The sequence below is a fragment of the Echinococcus granulosus genome (genome assembly GCF_000524195.1).
Source record: "Echinococcus granulosus chromosome Unknown EG_S00057, whole genome shotgun sequence".
NCBI lineage: Eukaryota > Metazoa > Platyhelminthes > Cestoda > Cyclophyllidea > Taeniidae > Echinococcus > Echinococcus granulosus.
In genome coordinates, this window is record NW_020170437.1 from 348,774 (window position 1) to 368,394 (window position 19,621).

Genomic DNA, 19,621 nt, shown 5'->3' on the forward strand with positions numbered 1-19,621 from the left:
TATCTGTGGCATTTGTGCGAATGTCTCGCAATAACAGAATGACTGAGGGAGGATGGGGACATTGATTTGACTACCAGTTGGCGGGGTTTAGTTTAAGCTTGTAAAGCTTTAGTTTGAACCCAAGAATTTCCGAAATGAAGGCTGAGAAGCAGGAGAGGAGGACCAGTTTGAATACGTTGTAGATTAGCGGATTCACCGCCCACCCACAGATGCGGTAGGGGCCGTCAACTTCCTTGAGTAGGCTTTCGGCCAGTTTCAGAACCTGGTTTGTTGTCGATAGTTCCTCCTTCTTATGTGGCTTTCGATTCATGCATAGGCTGAGATTCATCTAATGGTACAGCAAAACCGGGATATACGGTTACTTCTAACTAAATTTGATTAACAGTATAAGAAAGGTAGGCCACGAAAAAGAAATTCATCTGTGGTTTCATGACGCGCAAATACAAGTAAGTTGGTGCAATTCTAAGCGTTTAATAACGAGTAGGGCAAAATTGCACGGAAAGCCTAATCAGAAATGAGGCTGGTTAAGGTCGGGAGGGTTGTCGGAATAGCCTACGTTAAAAGCTGCATTAGAATAGGTGCAAATTTGCTTAGCCGTAATAATCCTGGTGATACTGCTCACCTGTTCGGTGATGAGGATGGAGACGTTACGAAACTTTTTGGTGATTTTAGTTCCCAAGGTAAGAAAACGAAGAAGAAAGAAGCTTAACGCTGCTGTGTAGGCCAGAATGTCCCAAACAGCAAGGCTGGAGAACACGCCTCCGCGTCGACTTGGATTACTGATCAGAAACTAGACGGCAACAAAGAAATAAAAAGGATAATAACGGCTGCAGTTTGCATAAGAGTGACTGTCCCCCATGCTCTTGTGTGAAAGTGCATGAGAACATGAGCGAGGTACGATCATTTTTAGTGAGTGGCTTTCAAAGGGAAGTGAGGCATTGTATTAACCAAGAGGAGGCGCACCCTAGCGCAAAAGAAGAGGCCGAATGCGAAGGCAAGATAGAAGGTAGCAGTGATTATGCACTCGATGGAGCGTTGTGGTCCTCGCTTTTTGAGGTAGGAGCGAAGTGTCAGCCAACACTTCACGTGGGCCACCTTGTTCAATCGAAGGTGAGGGATGCGGCATCTGCGAGCTCGGTGACTTGAAGTTAGAGCAAAGAAGTGCTTCGCATACAGAAGTCGCTGAAGCAAAGTGAAAACCGTATGCGGCACATTAATCCAACCAACACTCCACATGCGCTATCAGCGAAAGACAAATGCGAAACTAATTCATTCGAAGCAATTCTCCCTAATATGATAGTCGGGTTAATCTCAAGTCTTATCCTAAAACCGAGTCGACTTTTAAATTAGGCCTTTTGCCTCGAATGTTGCATGACAGTTGTAATACGCCAACATTATTCACCCCTTGCGTCACATATGCAACGACTCAACCTTCTCACTTAAGCCCACACGCCGCACATGTAACATTTAATCAAAAGAAAATGAGCCAGGTTAGAAAAAAGAAACAATATTTTGAAAATTTAGTGTCGCATTAGAAGGAATTAGTAAGCTGAACTGTGATAAAGATCACATTACTATGCATGAGTGCATACTCATGAAACTCCGGAATCCGAGATTAAAATTTGGAGCTCACACCAAATGCGGAAGAGTTTAAAGAATCGTTCGCATTGCAGTCACAAGAAAAACACGACAGTCAAGCATGAATGCTCACCTGTTGGAATGATCGTTCGGCTACAGAAAGTAGAAAGAATATGACTACGTAGATGTTAAGACGGAGCCAGATTCCGAGACCAATAACGACATTATCCCTAAAAAAGAAAATGGGGAATGAGTTCTGATAGCAGTGCAACAAAGTAGTATCCGTAAATAGAGTTTCGAAAGAGATGCACCATTAGTGTGGTAAACAAGCAGTGACGAAACACGAGGGTCAAGTAAAAACAAACCTACAAGCTGGTAACTTGAAGCCAGGAGGTTTTATCGACGAGGCCGTCGGAGGACGCAAAGAATAAATGCGTTACGAAATCTGCGACCCACTGGTAAAGAAATACGACTAGAGTGCCAGGTGTGTCCAGTGGGTTTCTGGAAGCTTTCGCCTCAACTCTGCCCATCTCAGCCACGGGAAGGGGTCCAACGGCCACCGAAGAGGGAGTAAAGCGTGGGTAGGTCTGGCTCGGTGACTGCTGATACCAAGCGTGAAAAAGCAGTGGTAACACAGCCAGTAGAATGGCCACTATGCAAGATAGTTTGGGGTAGAACATGGACACCGTCTGACGTTCAACAGCCTGTGGAAATAGAAAATTAGCTGTGTGAGGGGCTTTAAAGATGTTACTGGATTAGTCAAGTAGTGTATACCCTCCAATTTTTGAGGTTATTATTAGTAAATTTGAAGTTAATTCGGAAGAATGATGGATTGAATGCCAACTCTAAAGCTTAGATATTGCGATCATTACCATAAGAATTAATAAGGAAGCATATGAAAAGCAATAAAAATTCGTGATAATAGCTGACATAATTGAAGTTTAACGCAATAAAAAGTCACCAAGCTCAGAATTAAAACGGAAAAATTTAAAGCATTTGTAGCATAAACAAATTGTGGTTATTCAGTATTAATGTAACAGATTGATAAGCATGGGAGTATTTTAAATTGAAACGAACAATCCGTTAGAGAAATCACTTTGTCCCAATGGCGCATAAATAAATAATAAGTATTATCAACGTAACTCCCAAGCACCACAATGATGAGAAAGGGAGAAAAATGGGATCCATTAAATACCTGGATAATTCGCCATCCAATATCCAAAAGAGTGAAATTGAGCTTCTTCACCTTCTTTCCCTCCCAAACATAACAGCAGACTGCAAAAAAAGGATATAAGTAACCTTATAAATGCGAGGAACTTTTCAACCTCCCACAGCGACCCACAATCTGATTCTAAATCTGATCATTGATCCTTCTAGATTGAAATCGCGTAGGCATGACATTTTTCCGAATTTGAAGTACGCTTTGCTTTAAGGTGGGGAAGAATCAAATTAGATCCTTGTTCACATGTAATGACGAAAGCACCTTGAACCCTTTGCAGTGAGAAGACATGCTGCAGGAAAACCTAGGCACCACTTTCAATTCTCTAGTTTTACGAGGAAGAGAGGTTAAATCCCCACAAACCGACCACTTTTTTGTCGTAACCCAATATGTTAACAATGCATGCTTATCTATAAGAGAATTAAACAGAAAAGTATGCTTTTATTAATGGTCTTTCTCACTAATTTGGAGAGTTGCCTCAATAAGCAGTCGTAAATGAGTGCCCCTACCACCATACATTATAAAAATGAAGAATAGTAAAATTGGGTTCAGGAGCAAACACGCTTAGAAGCATCAGCTTCAGAGGAGGATTTGGATTAGATACGATTAACTAGTGAATAGCAACTGCGGAGGTATCCAGAGTTCTGCTGGATGTTTATTTATTTATGAGCTTGCACAATTTCTGAGGAAACTGGTTGTTCTCATAGCACGGTGGAAGACTCTCTATGTAAGTCGTTTGGAGGTGAAAACTGATCTGTACCTTTCTAATCATAGTTAAACTAGTACTTTCTTTGTTTTTGAAAGTAACAATAACCAAATACAAAAAATTACATTCATACATGAATTCATCTTTTCAAAAATCAAGTTTGTGTTCCAATAAAATAGTTACAATTTCTAAATTTTTAACACGATTTCCATTATCAAATGTTTTCGATGAAACATCTATCCCAAAGTATTCAGGATATCGAAGGTACAAGAAAAAAAGTTTAAGCCAAAGATACGTGATTTGTGCCGATTATTTTGGTTGAAACTATGGGTAAGAACTACTTAAAAATTTAGCAGTTTAAAATAAGCAGCATCAACTAATAGCATGAGATGTATTCCAAAGGAAAAGGAATTGGTAGGCAAAAAACACACCACTCTCAATGAAAACTGTTATCTGCATAGTGCTGGTTGGGCAAAACAGCATTTCTATCTAAAATGCTCATTACTTAGGAGAATTAAAATTAATCAAAATATGAAAGATGTAAGCGTGAATATAAGTGGCTTTTTAAAACGAATTTGGAATGGTAATCAACACACCAGTTTCCAGTGGGACACAGGAAGAATCCGAGAATCCCTAGGAACAGAAACAAGGGACAAAGCTAAGAAAAAACATACAATGTGCAACAATGTAGAAGGAAAAAAGGATGAGGAAACTTACTCCAAGGTAGTATGTTGGTAAAAAAAATACCTGAAGAGTATGGAGATACCAGAGCGCAAAAGGGCCCACGTTGTCATCATTGCCGGAGTCGCCGCCAACATCTGGGTCCTGGGCTGAATTGGTTTGTAATTTTGCGTCAACGGGACGGACAGAAGTGTTAGTGGCACCGCCGCCGCTGCTGCCACCACCACCAACAGCATCGTCGAGCCCACTGGTTCTCACATGCAGCTGTTGCAGTTTCTGTTGCCGAAGATGGCGGTGGCGGTGCTGATGGTGGCCAGAGGGATGAGCAGTGTCTGGGTCCAAAGGTGGGGGGGATTGTGCGGAGGTGGAAAGACGGGGAGCACCCTCCCGCAGCGCTGACTGCTCATCCTCTGAGCCCGAAGAGGAGTCATATTCGCTTCGCACGTCGCTGTTCATCCGTTCGTACTCCGTCTCCGAGGCTGGGTGAGACTGCGTTTGCAAAAAGAGGAATAGAAACGCATGTACACAGGATGCAGTTATTTAGGGGAATGACGCAAGGCTAAAAATGTCTAGTCACGTGACCATAGGACGGATTTAATGCGAATGAGAGGACTAACTTAAGAAGAACGTTAATGTAACTACTAGGAAAATTTGTTACGCTAGATGGATTTCCAAGCAGGTAATACCAAGAGTTGGATACGTACGAGGAACATAATCGGGTAAAAAGCTGAATACCAAAATTAAGTGGACACATTTACCGTGCTGTAAACATGCTATTCATCTAAATTTACAGTTAAAATATATGCAAACTCAAATATTCTCTAATGAGACTAAAATAAGATGACCAGTTCTTAATTGCCCAATTCCCCTGTGGGACATGCAAGACCCATGCAATGAAGAAACGTCCCAACTCTGAAGTCACTTGAATTTTAAAACAACAAAGAGGTTTCTGGGAACCAGCTGAGATTTAAATTATGAAGAAAATCGAAAGACACAATAGGTTTTTAGGTGATGAGAGCTCCAAGTGAGAAGTGATGTTAAACGGGCTTATTAAAAAACCCTTTATTTGATGCATGGTTACACACAGTACTACAATGGTAAATTTGAAACGAAACTATGGCCAATGATCAAAAGCAATGAATTTCACACATGGCATTATAAAAGCATAAGTGTACAACGAAGGTTGGACAGGCTTTTAACCATATGAACCAAACATAAAGGTAAAATAAGACTTTTACTTCTCTACTTATGGCTTTCAATTTTTTGTGTAACTGACACCTGATATTTACTGTGGACGACGCAATTTACATAAGTTTCGGTCTATTTCAGCAAATATAATAAATGGATTTCAATAAGTATTAGGAATCAAAAATAATTAGCAAACTGTGGTCCCTTTCATCAACAGGTTACATGAACCTACAAGATCTTCATAATTTCCCTTAAAGCAAAAAGGACTACCCCAGTTTAAACAATAGTAGTAGGGCAGAGTTTCAATGAAACACGATTTTATAGCCGCCACAATTGCAAAAAAATATACATGACACCTTATGATGCATTATGCTTGTACACAGATTTCGTAACTCCTACATTGTGTTTCTCAGCTTTGATGTCGCCAATGTAAGTGAGTTGATTCAGCAAAGATAGAGTTGATTGCAAGCTATTCGGTTTTGGAAGCAGCCAACTTCCCTCTTTTTGAAAAGTTAAGTGAAGGCACTATGTCACTCCGTTATAGGAGCAAGGTTTTCACCACTTTCTTTCAAGGTGAAAAGACATGGCCCCAAATATGCAACTAGCTAAATATGTCGAAAAAACAAAACATAACTGAAGTTCTGACAAGGGCACGACAAATCGCTATAACTGGTTAAAAACAAGATACAATTAGGAGATGGAAGTACGCAACTACACTTTGACAATCCGAAAGTACCCGCTTCAAATAAAAGCCATACTCAAGCTTTTGTGCGGAGAAACGCAACAAATGATAAAAACAGCATGTCAACCTTTTAAAAGTGTCGTGTTCTTATTTTTGACGAGAACAAGTGAGGAATGAAGAGTAAAAAACGTTAATCAGACCAGTACTCCTCAATGCTGACCCGGGAAAGTAGCAAGGAGTATTAAAAAACATCCAGCATTCCTAAATAACTTTAAGGATATTCAGCTTAGTTTAAGCACAAAACTAGGATGTATTTTTTATTAGTAGGCCCGCTTTAACGCAATTTTTTAATGAACATTCGGAGCAGGCGATCTCCAAATCATTTTAATAAAGAACTTGGATTGGGTAATCAGTACAAATGCGAGTGTCTAATGATGCATTGAATGTCCATTACACAAATACAGTAAATGGAGACCGTTGCAGCGGAGTGCAACCAATGGGTCGGAAAAAGTCACGATGGAAGCTAAGATTAACAATTAAAACTGCAACCGGATATATCTATGCTGTGGAGAAAGTGCAATAGCCTGAAAACAAAATAAGTGGTCATGTGGAAGGCAGGATTGACCGAACAATCGATTCTTCCATACCAAAAAGAAGCAAACTATATGGGGAAAAAACACCCCACGCGTTGGTTAAAATTAACTGTAATATTAGTTTTGTGCAAATTCTTCGTTTAAAAACTGACAACAGCAGAAAGTGTTAACCTTTAACGAGGTAATGGAAAGGAGGTCGTAAACAGCAGCTTCTCATTTAGAGCCAGAACGAAACACCAAAAGCGTATAAATGATTGTGACCTGCACGAATCTCAGGACCTCATACTGAGGTAAACTAATAAACCGTCAAACCTGATTCAAAATGTTACACGAAGGAGGAACAACAAACATGGCTAACTCATTCGAGTACTATATAGGCATAACCGAATCCGTTCGCTTCAGAAAACGAAAAAGTGAAAGTAGGACAACTTTTCAGACTAAATGAGCAGTTATGGCGTGATTTAACAGAAATGCTCCAAGGGGGGTTAAACCATGGTAGATAGAGAATACGCAGTTGGGTTCAAAATGAAAAGTTAAGCATTCTTCAGTGCACATTACTACATTCATTCAATTCGAAGGAGCCATGGTACAACGGCCTCTGTAAGTTTAAAGTAGTAGAAATTGACGAGAGCATGGAAGGTGTACGAAATTCATAAAAGGGAACTAAAATAGCAGTAACCCAACAGATAAGGTAATTTACAGCTTATCAAATGCCTCGAAGCAAATGTTTATCAGTTACCAACAGGGGTAAAACATTACAACGAAATAATACTTTACAGCATATGTAGATTCGAATTATCGAAAAGTGAGCAAGAAAGGCTTTCATACGGATTACGTAAAAACTGATTTTAAAATGCAAAGCCGTAAATCTACCCTTAGTATTTGAACGCAAGGATTGTATAATTACAGAGTATTCTTCACATCATCACAATCAAAAATGCTGACACGACACAATGCCAACGGTGGAAATAGGAGAATAGGATGGGATTTGAAAGTTTGTTCAAAGATGGATTGACGTGCATAAATCTATGATTCACTACCTCATGTGACTGGAAACCTGTGCAGAAAGAAGGTAACCACATAAGTAGCCATTCCATTCAAGACAAGAAAAGAGTAGCCAACGTGAGTAACTGGTAGGTCAAAATTGCGATCAAGGAATTAGTAGGATATAGGCTGCCATGCGGGAACCGAAATACTAAGCAGGCCAAAATGCAGGTCGCCAAATGGTAGCGCATTAACAAAACGAGTAGGGAAAACAGCAGGAAATATAAGTATACAAACCTTACCTTATTTAGTCCAGGTCCATTTGACTTCTAACAAAAATGTTGAAAAATCAAGTTAACGTACAAAGTACTTAAAATATCACAGATTTAAATTTTGCAGCGCGAAACACAAACCTAAACCGAATTACCTCTTCAAAACAGACCAACCATTTTCTTGTTTAAAATGTTAGTGATTCCTTAATTTAGACAACACCATGGTAAAAAGGATTTCAAATTAGGAGGTCAGATTCAATATCATATGCAAATGTTGTACGATTAAAATCAGACGCAGTGGCCACAACTTATCCACGTTAATGGAGTCCAGTCCATTGCAAAACCTTTTTCCCCTATAGGAACAAGACTTATTACAACAAAATAAAATCATCTGTTGTCAATATTGATGGAAGCAGAACAAGTATTGAATGGTTACCAAGCCAAAGTCTCAGAATTAAAGCCGCTGATAAAATACAATGACCAAACAAACAATACACAATGCCGATGGTCCAGTCAAGAGAGGGAAATGCAATAATCCCTCGGATCTCATAAACCACTCTAATTTTATTTCAATTTAGACACATCCAGCAATAACACTGAGCAAGGTGACCCAGATTGGTTGTATCAAGGTTAGGCTAATGATACCCGAATGCGTCAATAAATTGCGCCCTTGCAAAAGCACGAGATAGAACGCATGGAAAAACACACATATGGTGGAAAACTATAAAGTTATTTCTTAAAGATTTGAATACACTCATACAAGAGCAGTCATCAATAAAAAAGTGACCTTGGTGTCAAGCAAAGAGAATATCAAATAAGCCTGCAGAAATATGGGGGACGAAGCAGCGCAGTACGTGTATCGACAAAATTAAGAGCAGTTAGAAACGCGGATAAATTCATAGAAGAATGACTGGATCCATCTGAAAGACAGAACAGGATACATTAAAAGCCAACCTCTATTTCAGTATTGACTGCCAATTTTTGTGCAACAAAACGGACCCCCCCGGCAGAATCCCAGTTTACGGCGTCAGTTACTGGTATTAGCAGGAATAGTCTGTAGTATACAACATTGAACTAAATTATACACAACGGTTCTGTAACAGCTGCTTTCATAACTAAAGTAGAATTTCTGCAATATATAGGATTGTTCAAATTTTGGTAGCAAATTCAATTGTTCAAAAAACTGAGAAAGTACTTTAAATAACCAGAGGTCCGGGAAAGGTGTGGCAACAAGAACACACATGCCTTTCTATTTGATTATTAAAGTAAAACAAACCCTATATATCCTATGCCGATTTTAAACTTGCTAATCATTGCAAATTTGTCGACATTTTGCAATTTGCAAGTGCCACTTACGACAGCAATCTCGTAAACAAATCTCTTTAAGAGTAAAACTTCAGTAACCTTTGGTTATAAATGAGGACATGCGAATTCACAAAGATGTCATTTATTTCTGACTCCTCTTAGCTAATGCAAGCCCGTCGCTTGAATATACATTTAATACTCAAGGCACGTTGGCTAAGCTTTGTTAACAACACGTTAGCACCTAGGTGCGAGGATTCTGCAAGACCCAACGTCCAAGCTCACGTACGCACACAAAACTCAGGATGATCAAATCATTACTTCAGGGTAAAGAGAAAGAAAGGAAAGATTTTTGGAACTAAAACGCAATAAATTTGTGATTAAACAAAATTTGTAGATCGTGAATAGAAATGTGCTGTGGAGCCTGTAGAGATAAAAAAATTATGGAATTTTAATGAAATGACATAAAACACAAGAGGAGAGCACCTTACATACCACTGAATCCATGGAAAGATTCTTCTTTCGAAGGTTGACCACCTTCGTTCGAACTGCCTGAGCAGCTGCTCGTTTCTGAGCTGCGCTGGAGTTTCTGGGAGGAATAAGAATAAATGATCATTCGATACACCTGGCAGAAGCTAATGCTTTTAATGAGTATGCTAAGAACAGGAGATAAACCGAGCAATAGGAAAGTGTTTCCAGCTATTTTTTCTTTATCATACGAGCAAAAATAGTCAAGACAACTAGTGCTGGTGTAAAGAATTGCCTTAAGAAGACCAATACAAACACTGGTGATTTTGCATGATTAAAACTACCCATTCATTTGTAATGCAATGCAGGCAAGTGAGTGATTACGAACCTGCGGCAGGTGGCAACGACGGTGGTGTTGGAGACGGATGCTTTGGACGCAACTGTGGGAGTGAGTGAGAGGGGATGGTGATGAAGTCCCGACTCGGAAGCAGCGACGACATCGTCAACGAAGGACGGCTCGTAAGCCTCTTCTGGGAGACCAATGGACCCCGTTAAGAGACGCGGAACCTGTTGTGTCCCCCTCTGTTGGTGCCGATGATGACTGGCACGCTCGAAGAAGAGCTTGAGAAACTTGGCGCGCTGGCGTCGACGACTCGTGAACGTGTCATTCGTCTCCAAGTCATCTTCTTCACCCCTCCTCTCCTCCTCCTTTTCCTCTGGCGGCCTGGGCTCTCCTTGATTTTCTTTGAGAGGACTGTCTGCAGTTATAGTGTACAGGACACCAGCATTATGCACTAATGGTGAAACTTTTAGATGTACTGCGAATGCATTGCGTCACTAAGTACTATGATATAGTAAATGACATTTAAAGTACCATGGGGATCAGGTTAACTACAGCAAATATGTCGTTTCTTTCCTATGGGTAGCGGTACGCTAGTATTCAACAATTCCTTATTAAGGATTCTTGCCGATCATTAAAATACACTTGAAAGAAAGATGTTGGAAGTCAACTGATCACAATCTTTATGGCACTAAATAACGATAAGCCAAATAGCCTAGTCAAAGACGAGTAACATTAACGACGCATTCCGGCTGCTTGGATTACCTTCGTTTGACGAAGCCAAAGGTATCTGAAAGTAAAAACAAGGCATTAAAATGGAGGAGAACGAGGAAGTGAAGCAATTCAAAGGACTTAGCACATTCCTCTCAACTCACCACATCGATCCTATCGCCATTTCGCAATTTCACAGAGGAAACAACAAGGTCATCGTTCGAATTAGAATTCCTAACACATAAAATTTGATACGATTAACGAGGTCACATAATCACGATTACATCACAAGAGGTGTAAAATAAAAATCCGCAAAGACAATCATGTGAGAGTTCACCACCAACAGTGGGGAACATGGGAGTTAAAAGTAGTGTTTCAAATAATCTGCCGACATAAACATATTCACAGATTAACAGCTTGCTGATGAAACCTGAATAATTACAAAAACCTCAATTAATTAGTTCATCAACAGCACCTACACAGAAACGAAAAGTGACGGTATGAGCAAATAAATGCTCTGCATTTACAACTGAGAATGAACATGAAAGTTGTTAAAATGTTTGTTTATCACAACCAAATAAGCCGCTGAATTAACGGATCTCAGGTGAATACTGAGTTATGGGTAAATCCTCAATAATAGACTCGAGAGCAATTTCTCTGCAACAAACAAAACCCACAAACAACCACAATAGAGAAACGCTGAAAGTTATCTACAACTGTTAATGTAACGTTCCTTTGTTCACTCCGCAAGATAATTACGCATTGATAGTGCGATCCATGGTGCACATAAACCAAAACCGGTAGTACGAAAATGACAACACGTGCACGTTCATTCCCCAAAATTCCCTCTTCGGCATACGCAGTGCGTCAATTTAACTATTAATCCCATTCTTTGGGAAAAAATATGCATCGTCTACCCACACAACTGGCGAATCCGAGTCCGTAGGCGACATAACATAACTGAGACCGATAAGTTTACCACGATCTGCAAGCTGGCTATGGAATGCCATGAGCGGAGTTAAAAGCCGTATTTAGAATGTTTCTAGTAAGAAAACTACTTAATTTATCATAAATAATCTGGAAAATAATTGCCTGAATGACCCAATATTCACCCTGAATTAGATGACCATGCGCTAATAAAGCAAAATTTTGTGATAAATCGGGAAGAGACAGATTAAATATCATGGCAACACACACTTCGATTTGTTAAACGAACATACACAGCACATTTTTGAAGAAGTTATTCAAGTAAAATGGATGTTCCTGATAAAACGCAAATTACGCGAGCATCAAAAGAATGACACACCATAACAAAAAAATTAATATAGTTGATTAAAACTCCAAAAATTTGGATCTGCAATACACATGAACAATAATAGGAGCCGGAAGGGGAAGAATTTTCACTGGGTCGGAAACGAGATCTTCGTCAAAACAAACATGAAGCCTAATTATGTACAGAGTACAAAGTCATACCTCATATACTGAGGCTAACGCAAATTTCACCTCCCCACGCACATTAATTCCAGCCAGGCTAGTTTACGTGAGGGAATAATGAGGCTTGGGTTTAATGAGTACATTGATCTGGGAAAGTAGAGGCAGGCAGGAAATAAAACTCTCAAAACTTCTATATCGTTGTAGTAGGTATGAACGCCGTGGAACAAGCTGTAAAATCAAATTGTAAGAAAGATAGCTTATTTTGGTACGTGACAATAGAACATTAGGTGCAACAAATTTGGACAGTGTTCTCTTAAATTATGCTACATGCAAGAAAAAAACTATGGAAATCAAGCAATCGAGGAGTGGACGACAAAAAAACATGAGCATGATTGCAATGCGGCGGCATATAAACATTGCGACAACACGGAAAAAAAAGTGGTAAACCACCAATAAAAATCGAGCAGTTGTTTGAAAACGAAGTACAACAGTTCGTTCCAGAGTACTTTTAGCATTGCAGCTTTCACATGAATCCAATGCTGGTCAAGCAAAATATGGTTGGATAAATTATAACAAAAATAGAGAGGTCATAAATTTGTTTGCTGATGTCTCATGATGCGAGAGGTTAAAATATCAAACATACTTACAACTCGTTGAGAACCACCACGTCCTCATGTTCATCTAAAACGAGATTTAATGTAGTGAAATAATTTTTAGACACCAAGTAGACAACGCTATTTTAAGCAGCCTTCAAATCTCTATACACAATTGCTCATAGTGAGAAACTTAGGTGACCAAATGGCAACGCAAGGTTGTCACAAATAAGTGCACTTTTGTACAGAACACTTCCGCTTCCCTAATAACAAGTCATAACTTCCGTCCAATGTCAACTGTGGGACCCCAGAGCTGGGCATGGCTGCACAAGCAGTCAAAATTGGTTTTATATATGCACGCACCACTCGAAAACGCATATATCATACAGTTCTTGTACGTTAGATTGAACTGCATAATCAGGTTTCCTGGTTTTTCTTCTGAGGTACGTTCAAGCTTTTTGAGTATGAGCGCATGTCCACCAACGGATCGGACGGACCGCTTGGTTGCAAATTTTCAACGAAAAGTAAACAATTCTCCTCAGATGAAAAGACCCCAGAAAGGAGTAATTACTATAAAGGAATATGGAAATATTAGAATTTTTCAACTTGTGTTGACAAAAAATAGCGTCACGGAGGTTAGGTATTTTCCTCACTAAAGATGTGCAAATAGGTACATATGAACTCAATTATGCAGCTATCGCCTTTGTTGGTATAAGGAATGGCTTTAAAAATAATCCACACTAGAGCATATTTTAATCTTTCTAATATTGTGCTGTATCAATGTGCGTTTTCATCTGTAGGCCGGAAGTAGCGAATTCCAACTGGAAATGGTGAGCAGCATAAATGTTTTGGTGAAATACTGTTGGGCGACTGACGTTAAAAACCCATCAAGGGATCGCAAAGCGCCATAAAAGAAGACCACGTTCTACCACAGAAAAATAATCAAAGTGGCGATCCAATGTCGAAAAACTGAACAAACCAGTAAATTCGGCTTCCTCGGCTCCGGACTCCTCATCACCTTCTCCTTCGTCTTCTCCAAACGTTGCACCGTAAACCCTAGAGAGACGGGTCTTCCACTTTGAGGGTGGCGACGACTGCTGTCCCACAAGGCCAGATCCGGACGCCAGCTGCTTGAGCTGATAACCAGCAAATACTTCCGGGTCAGTAACGCCCCGCATTTTGGCCTCTTTAAAGTGCTTAATCTTCTGCTCCAGCGGAGAAACTAATACGGGAGTAGTAGACACGGAGAGGCAGAAGTCGGGGCTGAGAGAGGCGCTGCGCTTGCGGAGGCAATACTGCAGCTCGCCCTCGTAAGCTTCCTGATCACTCTCCACATCGGCATCATTGCCAGCGCCTGACGAGGACTTGCGTTCGTGTGGGACCTCTGTTTGCGAACCGCCACCACCACTGCAGAATAGCTTACCGTGGTTGCGCGGAGCCAGTTTAAGGGAGAGGGCGCGACGGCGGTAACCAGTGGGAGTCAGGTCCTCTGGTAGCCCATCGCCACCTTCACTTCCCTCCGTCAGGGAGTCGTGAGACTTTTCTGCTTTTTGCCTGTTGACTGGGCGCGTCACCTCATTTCCCCGAGCCACAGCCGGCTGGTGGCTGAAAAGGACACAGCGCATTGCGGCCGATGAACCTGATATATTCAATGTAGTCTCGTAAATAAATTAATGGCCAAAAGTAATGCGTCGAATGAAGTAACGTAATAACTTCATAAGAAGGATGTATAGAAGAGCGCTTTAAATGTCAAGAATGAGATTATAACATGGATATTAAACTAGATGGTCACGATATCACATTTTTGTCGAAATTGAGGTAAAGCTTCATGACAGCAACATAAAGACGAATGGAATTGAGAATATTACATATTTGCTATAAGACTGCCTAGACTGATATGGCCGTGCAGATTAAATGGTGAGCCTTGAACCCCGACAAGCAAGTCAAAACAAGCGTTTCTGTGTACCAGGAGATTGAGCAGAAAAATCGTTTCATACAAAACCGTTATTTTTTATTTTGTAAAATAGGCCCAGACATAAAATTATGGATGCAAAAATACGCTGGTAGTGTGAAAAGAAATCTAGACCATGCAAAAAAAGAGTCTCCGCCCACAGCAACAGACAACTCGCTGATGTAATGTCACAGAACAATCTCACCAAACAATAAAACATAGCAAAAGGACAGCGAAGTATCCTGCAATTATAAATATTTATACAAGCATACCGTGAGGCTTTGGGTGAATCGTCCAAATGATTGATTTCAACTGGAATGTGGCCAGAGGAGAATAAGGAAATTGCCTTATCTTTTGTCACATGATTAGATGTGGCGGTCTCCGACGAAAGACAGGACTGTGTTGTTGCACCTGCGTGATTAGAAACATTGGATTGCGTTTGGGCAGCGACAGTTGTTATTTCTACTGCTACTGTGGATTGTGGTGGTGGTGGTGATGAAGATTCGGGGACGGCAACGGAATCGGGCAAAGAAACCGATCCTGAAACGCGCCTCGAAGAGGAAGTGCGGGTGCGATGCTGAGGATCATAAGCGGTTATCTGTGCATGCAAAATACCAAGACCGAGGCCCACCGCTAAAGGCATAAAAACGTCAGCAGCAGTCACCTAAACGCGAAAATGGAGAAATGCATAACCAATAATTTGGTACATTGTAAAATACTCGCTTCAGGACCAAACTATACAAAACTTATGGTGTCATATTTGTGGGGTAGTAATACTAAAAGACAGCTTACCTATCTGAAATATATCAAGAAGCCTTTAACGATAATGGCAATGACCAAACACTGTCACATTAAATATGTGGTTATCAACCGCTTAAACTGCACAGACGGGGACTTTACGAACACAGAGAGCAGACCTTGAATAGGGAGGTCCAGAATAAAACACAGTGATAAACAGATAAGAAAGTACCGTGTGAAAAAAGTACAGTGAAGGAAAGTGTAAACGCAGTCCAAATACGCAAGCTCAAACGGGTGCGTCGTGTGCTTATATAAAGGAAACAAATACAACAATGGATTTTATTCGACTTTATCAAATCAAAACTTTCCAGTATCCACAATATTATTAGCAAGTGCCTAGGTAGAGTGATATAAAATATTCAAAAGGTAAGAAATAGTGAAATCTGAAGGAAATAATATGAACTTTACGAGACTTTAAAGTCTGACAAATGACGACGATGGGTAGAGTTGCAAAACGGGTCTCAATTAATGCAAAAATGACGTGAAGATGTTGTGTATGTTACCATTTTGTCAATCATAAGTTAATTCCTGAAAAAAATTACTCGGTCTCCGGACAATAACCACCCCGGAGTCGTGTTTATACAGAACACTTCCGACAAAATATATTCAACGATCCAACACATGCTACGCGGGAATCAGGACAAGAAAAAGGCGTTTCATTCCAGCAGCACTTTTTTCATGCAAATCTCTGATTAAGGGAACAAAGAAATTTCTACTTGAGAGAGCAAACAAAAAAACGCGTAAGAAATACTCGAATACGCATTTATAAAAAAATCGTAGTAGTAAGAATAGTCGAAGTGAAGGTTGTAAATCGACACCGGTGTAGACAAGATAAGACTGACTTAGCCATCCCCGAACTACATTGAACACGAGGGAGAATAAATCAATTCCTAAAGTAACGACAAAAGGTGAGAAAGTTCTTATTGGTGGGTATTTCTCAAGTCCTGTGGGTTAATCGTTGGTGAAGTTATTGCTCGAAATCTACCGAGAAGCGGCCATTAACTTTGGGTCGGGTAAATCTACCAACTCTTGTTAAGTTAAAAGTACTACTTGTTCTAAATAAGAGTAAAGGTTGGAATGTTGAGATGGCTGCCGAGCGTAGGTACCTGGAAAATGCACATAAGTGCATAGGATCATACCCTGTAAATAAACTCATTTCATGCTAGTGAGGTTTTGATACAGCTGACAAACCCTCTATGAATAACAATCGGAAGCGTATATTAACGCCTCTATAAAGTCCCTGAATAGTATATCCAAATGCTACTTTGGCAACCCTTAAGTCATCTGAATGACGTGCTTCAAATAAACTGAAAATAATTGAATACGAGTGGAAATTTATCGATTGCTATTCCGATCCTCCATTACTGGGACTTTGTTTGATTAAGAAAAAAAAATCCTAAATTGAAAGAATCAGGCTCAGAACACACAGAACTAAAGTAAAAAGTTCGCCTATTTCTTAAATAAAGTTGATACTTAAGACAGATGAGATGATGGAGAGGCAAATCACCTTAGTGTTCCTGGGATCAAGGAAAAGAAAGCAGACGACCTGCAGAAGCTGAAGAATGAAATGAAATACTATGCAAGCAGCCATGCGGGGAGAAGTGTGACGACACCAGTAATCCCAATAAATAGAGGCAAAAGCCGTCGTTTTGATACCACGCCAAATCTCAGCACTCCAGTCATGTTTTGACTTGCTTTTGTATGCCGTCCCTTAAGAAAGAAGTAATATTAGGGCGCTGCAAATGTAAAGAGAGAGTTTGTCGAAAACAGCATTTACCATTTAATAAATCCAAATCAACACGGTCTTTGCTGAAGCTACATTCCTTTCTAGATTTCGTTCCCAACTCCTATGATTAAAACATATCATTACATTGAAAATCCGACTAAACAACAATAATAATACCAGGTTCACATTACCTATTAATTAGCATAACTAGGTTTTTCACTAATATACAGAAAAAACACACGAGAGAGAATTGGGAACAAATGCACAAATTAGAACAATAAAGTAAACGGAAAAATTGAAATAAAAAATACATCAACTGAATTATCTCCGTAGTCTGCCAGGGTTAAAAGCAGTAATTAACAGCGCATAATACAAATCCAAGGGAAAAATCGGATTTGTGGGGAATTCTAACAGGAATTTTAACAAAAGTGGATTAGAAAAACATCTCACGCGAAGAATACGTTGCTCGATACTTTTATCCCACAGCGATGCGTCATAGTAAACAAGCTGGACGTTAGGAAAGTAGGATGCCAAACCTCCGATTGAAACCAGGATATTAACTCCTCCAATGGCATAGCCAGACCTGTATGATAGTCATTCAAATCAACTCCGATGGGAAGGCAAGCGTACGAGAACCCAATAGCACCATCCAACCTTGTTAGATTTTTGTCTTGATGCAGTTAAACATGGAACCACAACTTCTTTTAATTTGCACCATACAAAGATGCTGTGCTTAAGTCCCTTTAAGAGAAGGCTCTGTAGTAAAATTATGATCGTTAACTGATTTGGACCCGTTATCATAAGTTCTGGTACCTCCATTAAGAAAATTCACACACGCCAGATTCACACATTTAGAAGTTAATTTGGGTGCCAGATTTTTCCTCCTGTTACAGCTTTACAAGTAACATTTGAAAATATATTTTACGGTCCCGGTCTTAAACTTATAGAACGAGAAGCTAGTGTATGGGTTGACCGACTTTTTCGAGAAGCATGTTAAGAATTTGCAGGTTTCCAGGGTTTGGGGGAGCTTTTTCCCACTTGTAACTATTTTCCACCTGCTGTTCCGTAATTGTAGGTAGTGAGGCTGTAATCTTAGCAAACCTTTAACAAAACGCCAGCAGTACCCTGCCAAACCCGGGAAACTAAGAAGTTCCGTCAGGTTGGTTGGTGTTAAGTAGGTCCTCACTTGCTTTCTGTGGTCTTCATTCACCACCGTCCCATCTAACGGGAGAGCATGCCTTGCAAAGTTGACCGAGATCCGCAGGAACTGCCATTTCTTTGGGTTTATTGTCAGACCCGCTTCCCGTAGGCGGTCTAACACTAATTTCATTTTGGCATTATGCTCCCGAATATCTCAACCAAAGACAAGTAAGTCATCCAGGTGCACTATGCATTGTTTTGGAAACAGTTTAGTCAGAGCGGCTTAAATAAGGGATTAAAAAGTAGCTGCTGCACTGCATATTCCAAAAGGCTATTTGGTGAGACGAAAGCAGCCTTCTCTCCTTCCCCGCCATCTCTTCTTGACAGTATCACTGTTTTAAGTCTAAAGATTCTTTGATGCAGAGTAATAGGAAGGCATTCTTCTTCGTTCGGCTTCCTGTAGTCGACGCACAGCCGTAGACTTTCATCCACCTTCTTTACTAGAGCAATCAGTGTGGCCTAGGCTGATTTCGATGGCTTTATGACCCCACTTCTGATCATCTATTTAACCAGTGAGTTGGCTTTTTTACCAGAGATGGTAGTATCCTTCGGTCTAACCTTGCTGGTGTTTCGTATGTTTTATGATGCTCGTTCTTTCAAGACAAACACCCTGCCATGCGAATATACTCCTGTGCTTAACCAGTAACTCCCGAAGTTCTTCCCACTCCTTGTCGATGACATGAATAAGCTGCGAGTAACAGCAGTCAGGATTGTTGACAGGCATTACTGCAACTCCAAATAAAACATTGCAAATATCATCGACACGTTCTTTCGATGACGAAAAGGCTACCGTGTACTTAGCGTTTTCCTCGTGGGTAGAGAAAGTGCCTTCCGCAAAATTGGGGACAGCTATGGTGTTGGGTGGGAAATCGGCTCAAAGAATTGCGATTCAAACATATTTTGGACATGTGAGGAATTTCACCATCCGGGTTTCCTTCCTTGTGGTAACATGTAATGATGTCTCCTCTTCTACCACCTCTTCCTTTCCTACTGCTGGTCGTAATCCGTTATATGGTACAACAATCTTAGCCTATTTGCAAAAAGGTGGAAAAAACCTGAGATTTACCATTGATCTAGCTGTACCTGAGTCAAAATAAAATTGGATTTATATCCTTCTCATTTGCCTGGAGCTTGCAACCGTTATTGAGAGTCATTTAAAAGCACGGAAGATAGGGAAAAGGAGGGCTCACTTGAT

The 19,621-nt window shown here is 40.2% G+C and overlaps 1 protein-coding gene across 1 annotated transcript; it reads right to left on the bottom strand. All coding sequences in view use genetic code 11, as the record gives it.

Moving 5' to 3' along the window:
- Positions 1-70: 70 nt before the first annotated feature.
- On the bottom strand, positions 71-17,801 carry EGR_06476 (Putative homeodomain transcription factor; the record flags this gene model as incomplete). The annotated part of the gene is made up of 18 exons (XM_024495725.1): positions 71-328; positions 623-790; positions 964-1,182; positions 1,712-1,808; positions 1,948-2,282; positions 2,774-2,853; positions 4,100-4,136; positions 4,251-4,673; positions 9,701-9,794; positions 10,062-10,431; positions 10,779-10,803; positions 10,889-10,958; positions 10,995-11,154; positions 12,265-12,386; positions 12,806-12,839; positions 13,731-14,356; positions 14,975-15,366; positions 17,763-17,801. 18 exons carry the CDS (start codon positions 17,799-17,801, stop codon positions 71-73), a joined length of 3,549 nt encoding a protein of 1,182 aa, XP_024349886.1.
- Between the last annotated feature and the right edge of the window lie 1,820 nt (positions 17,802-19,621).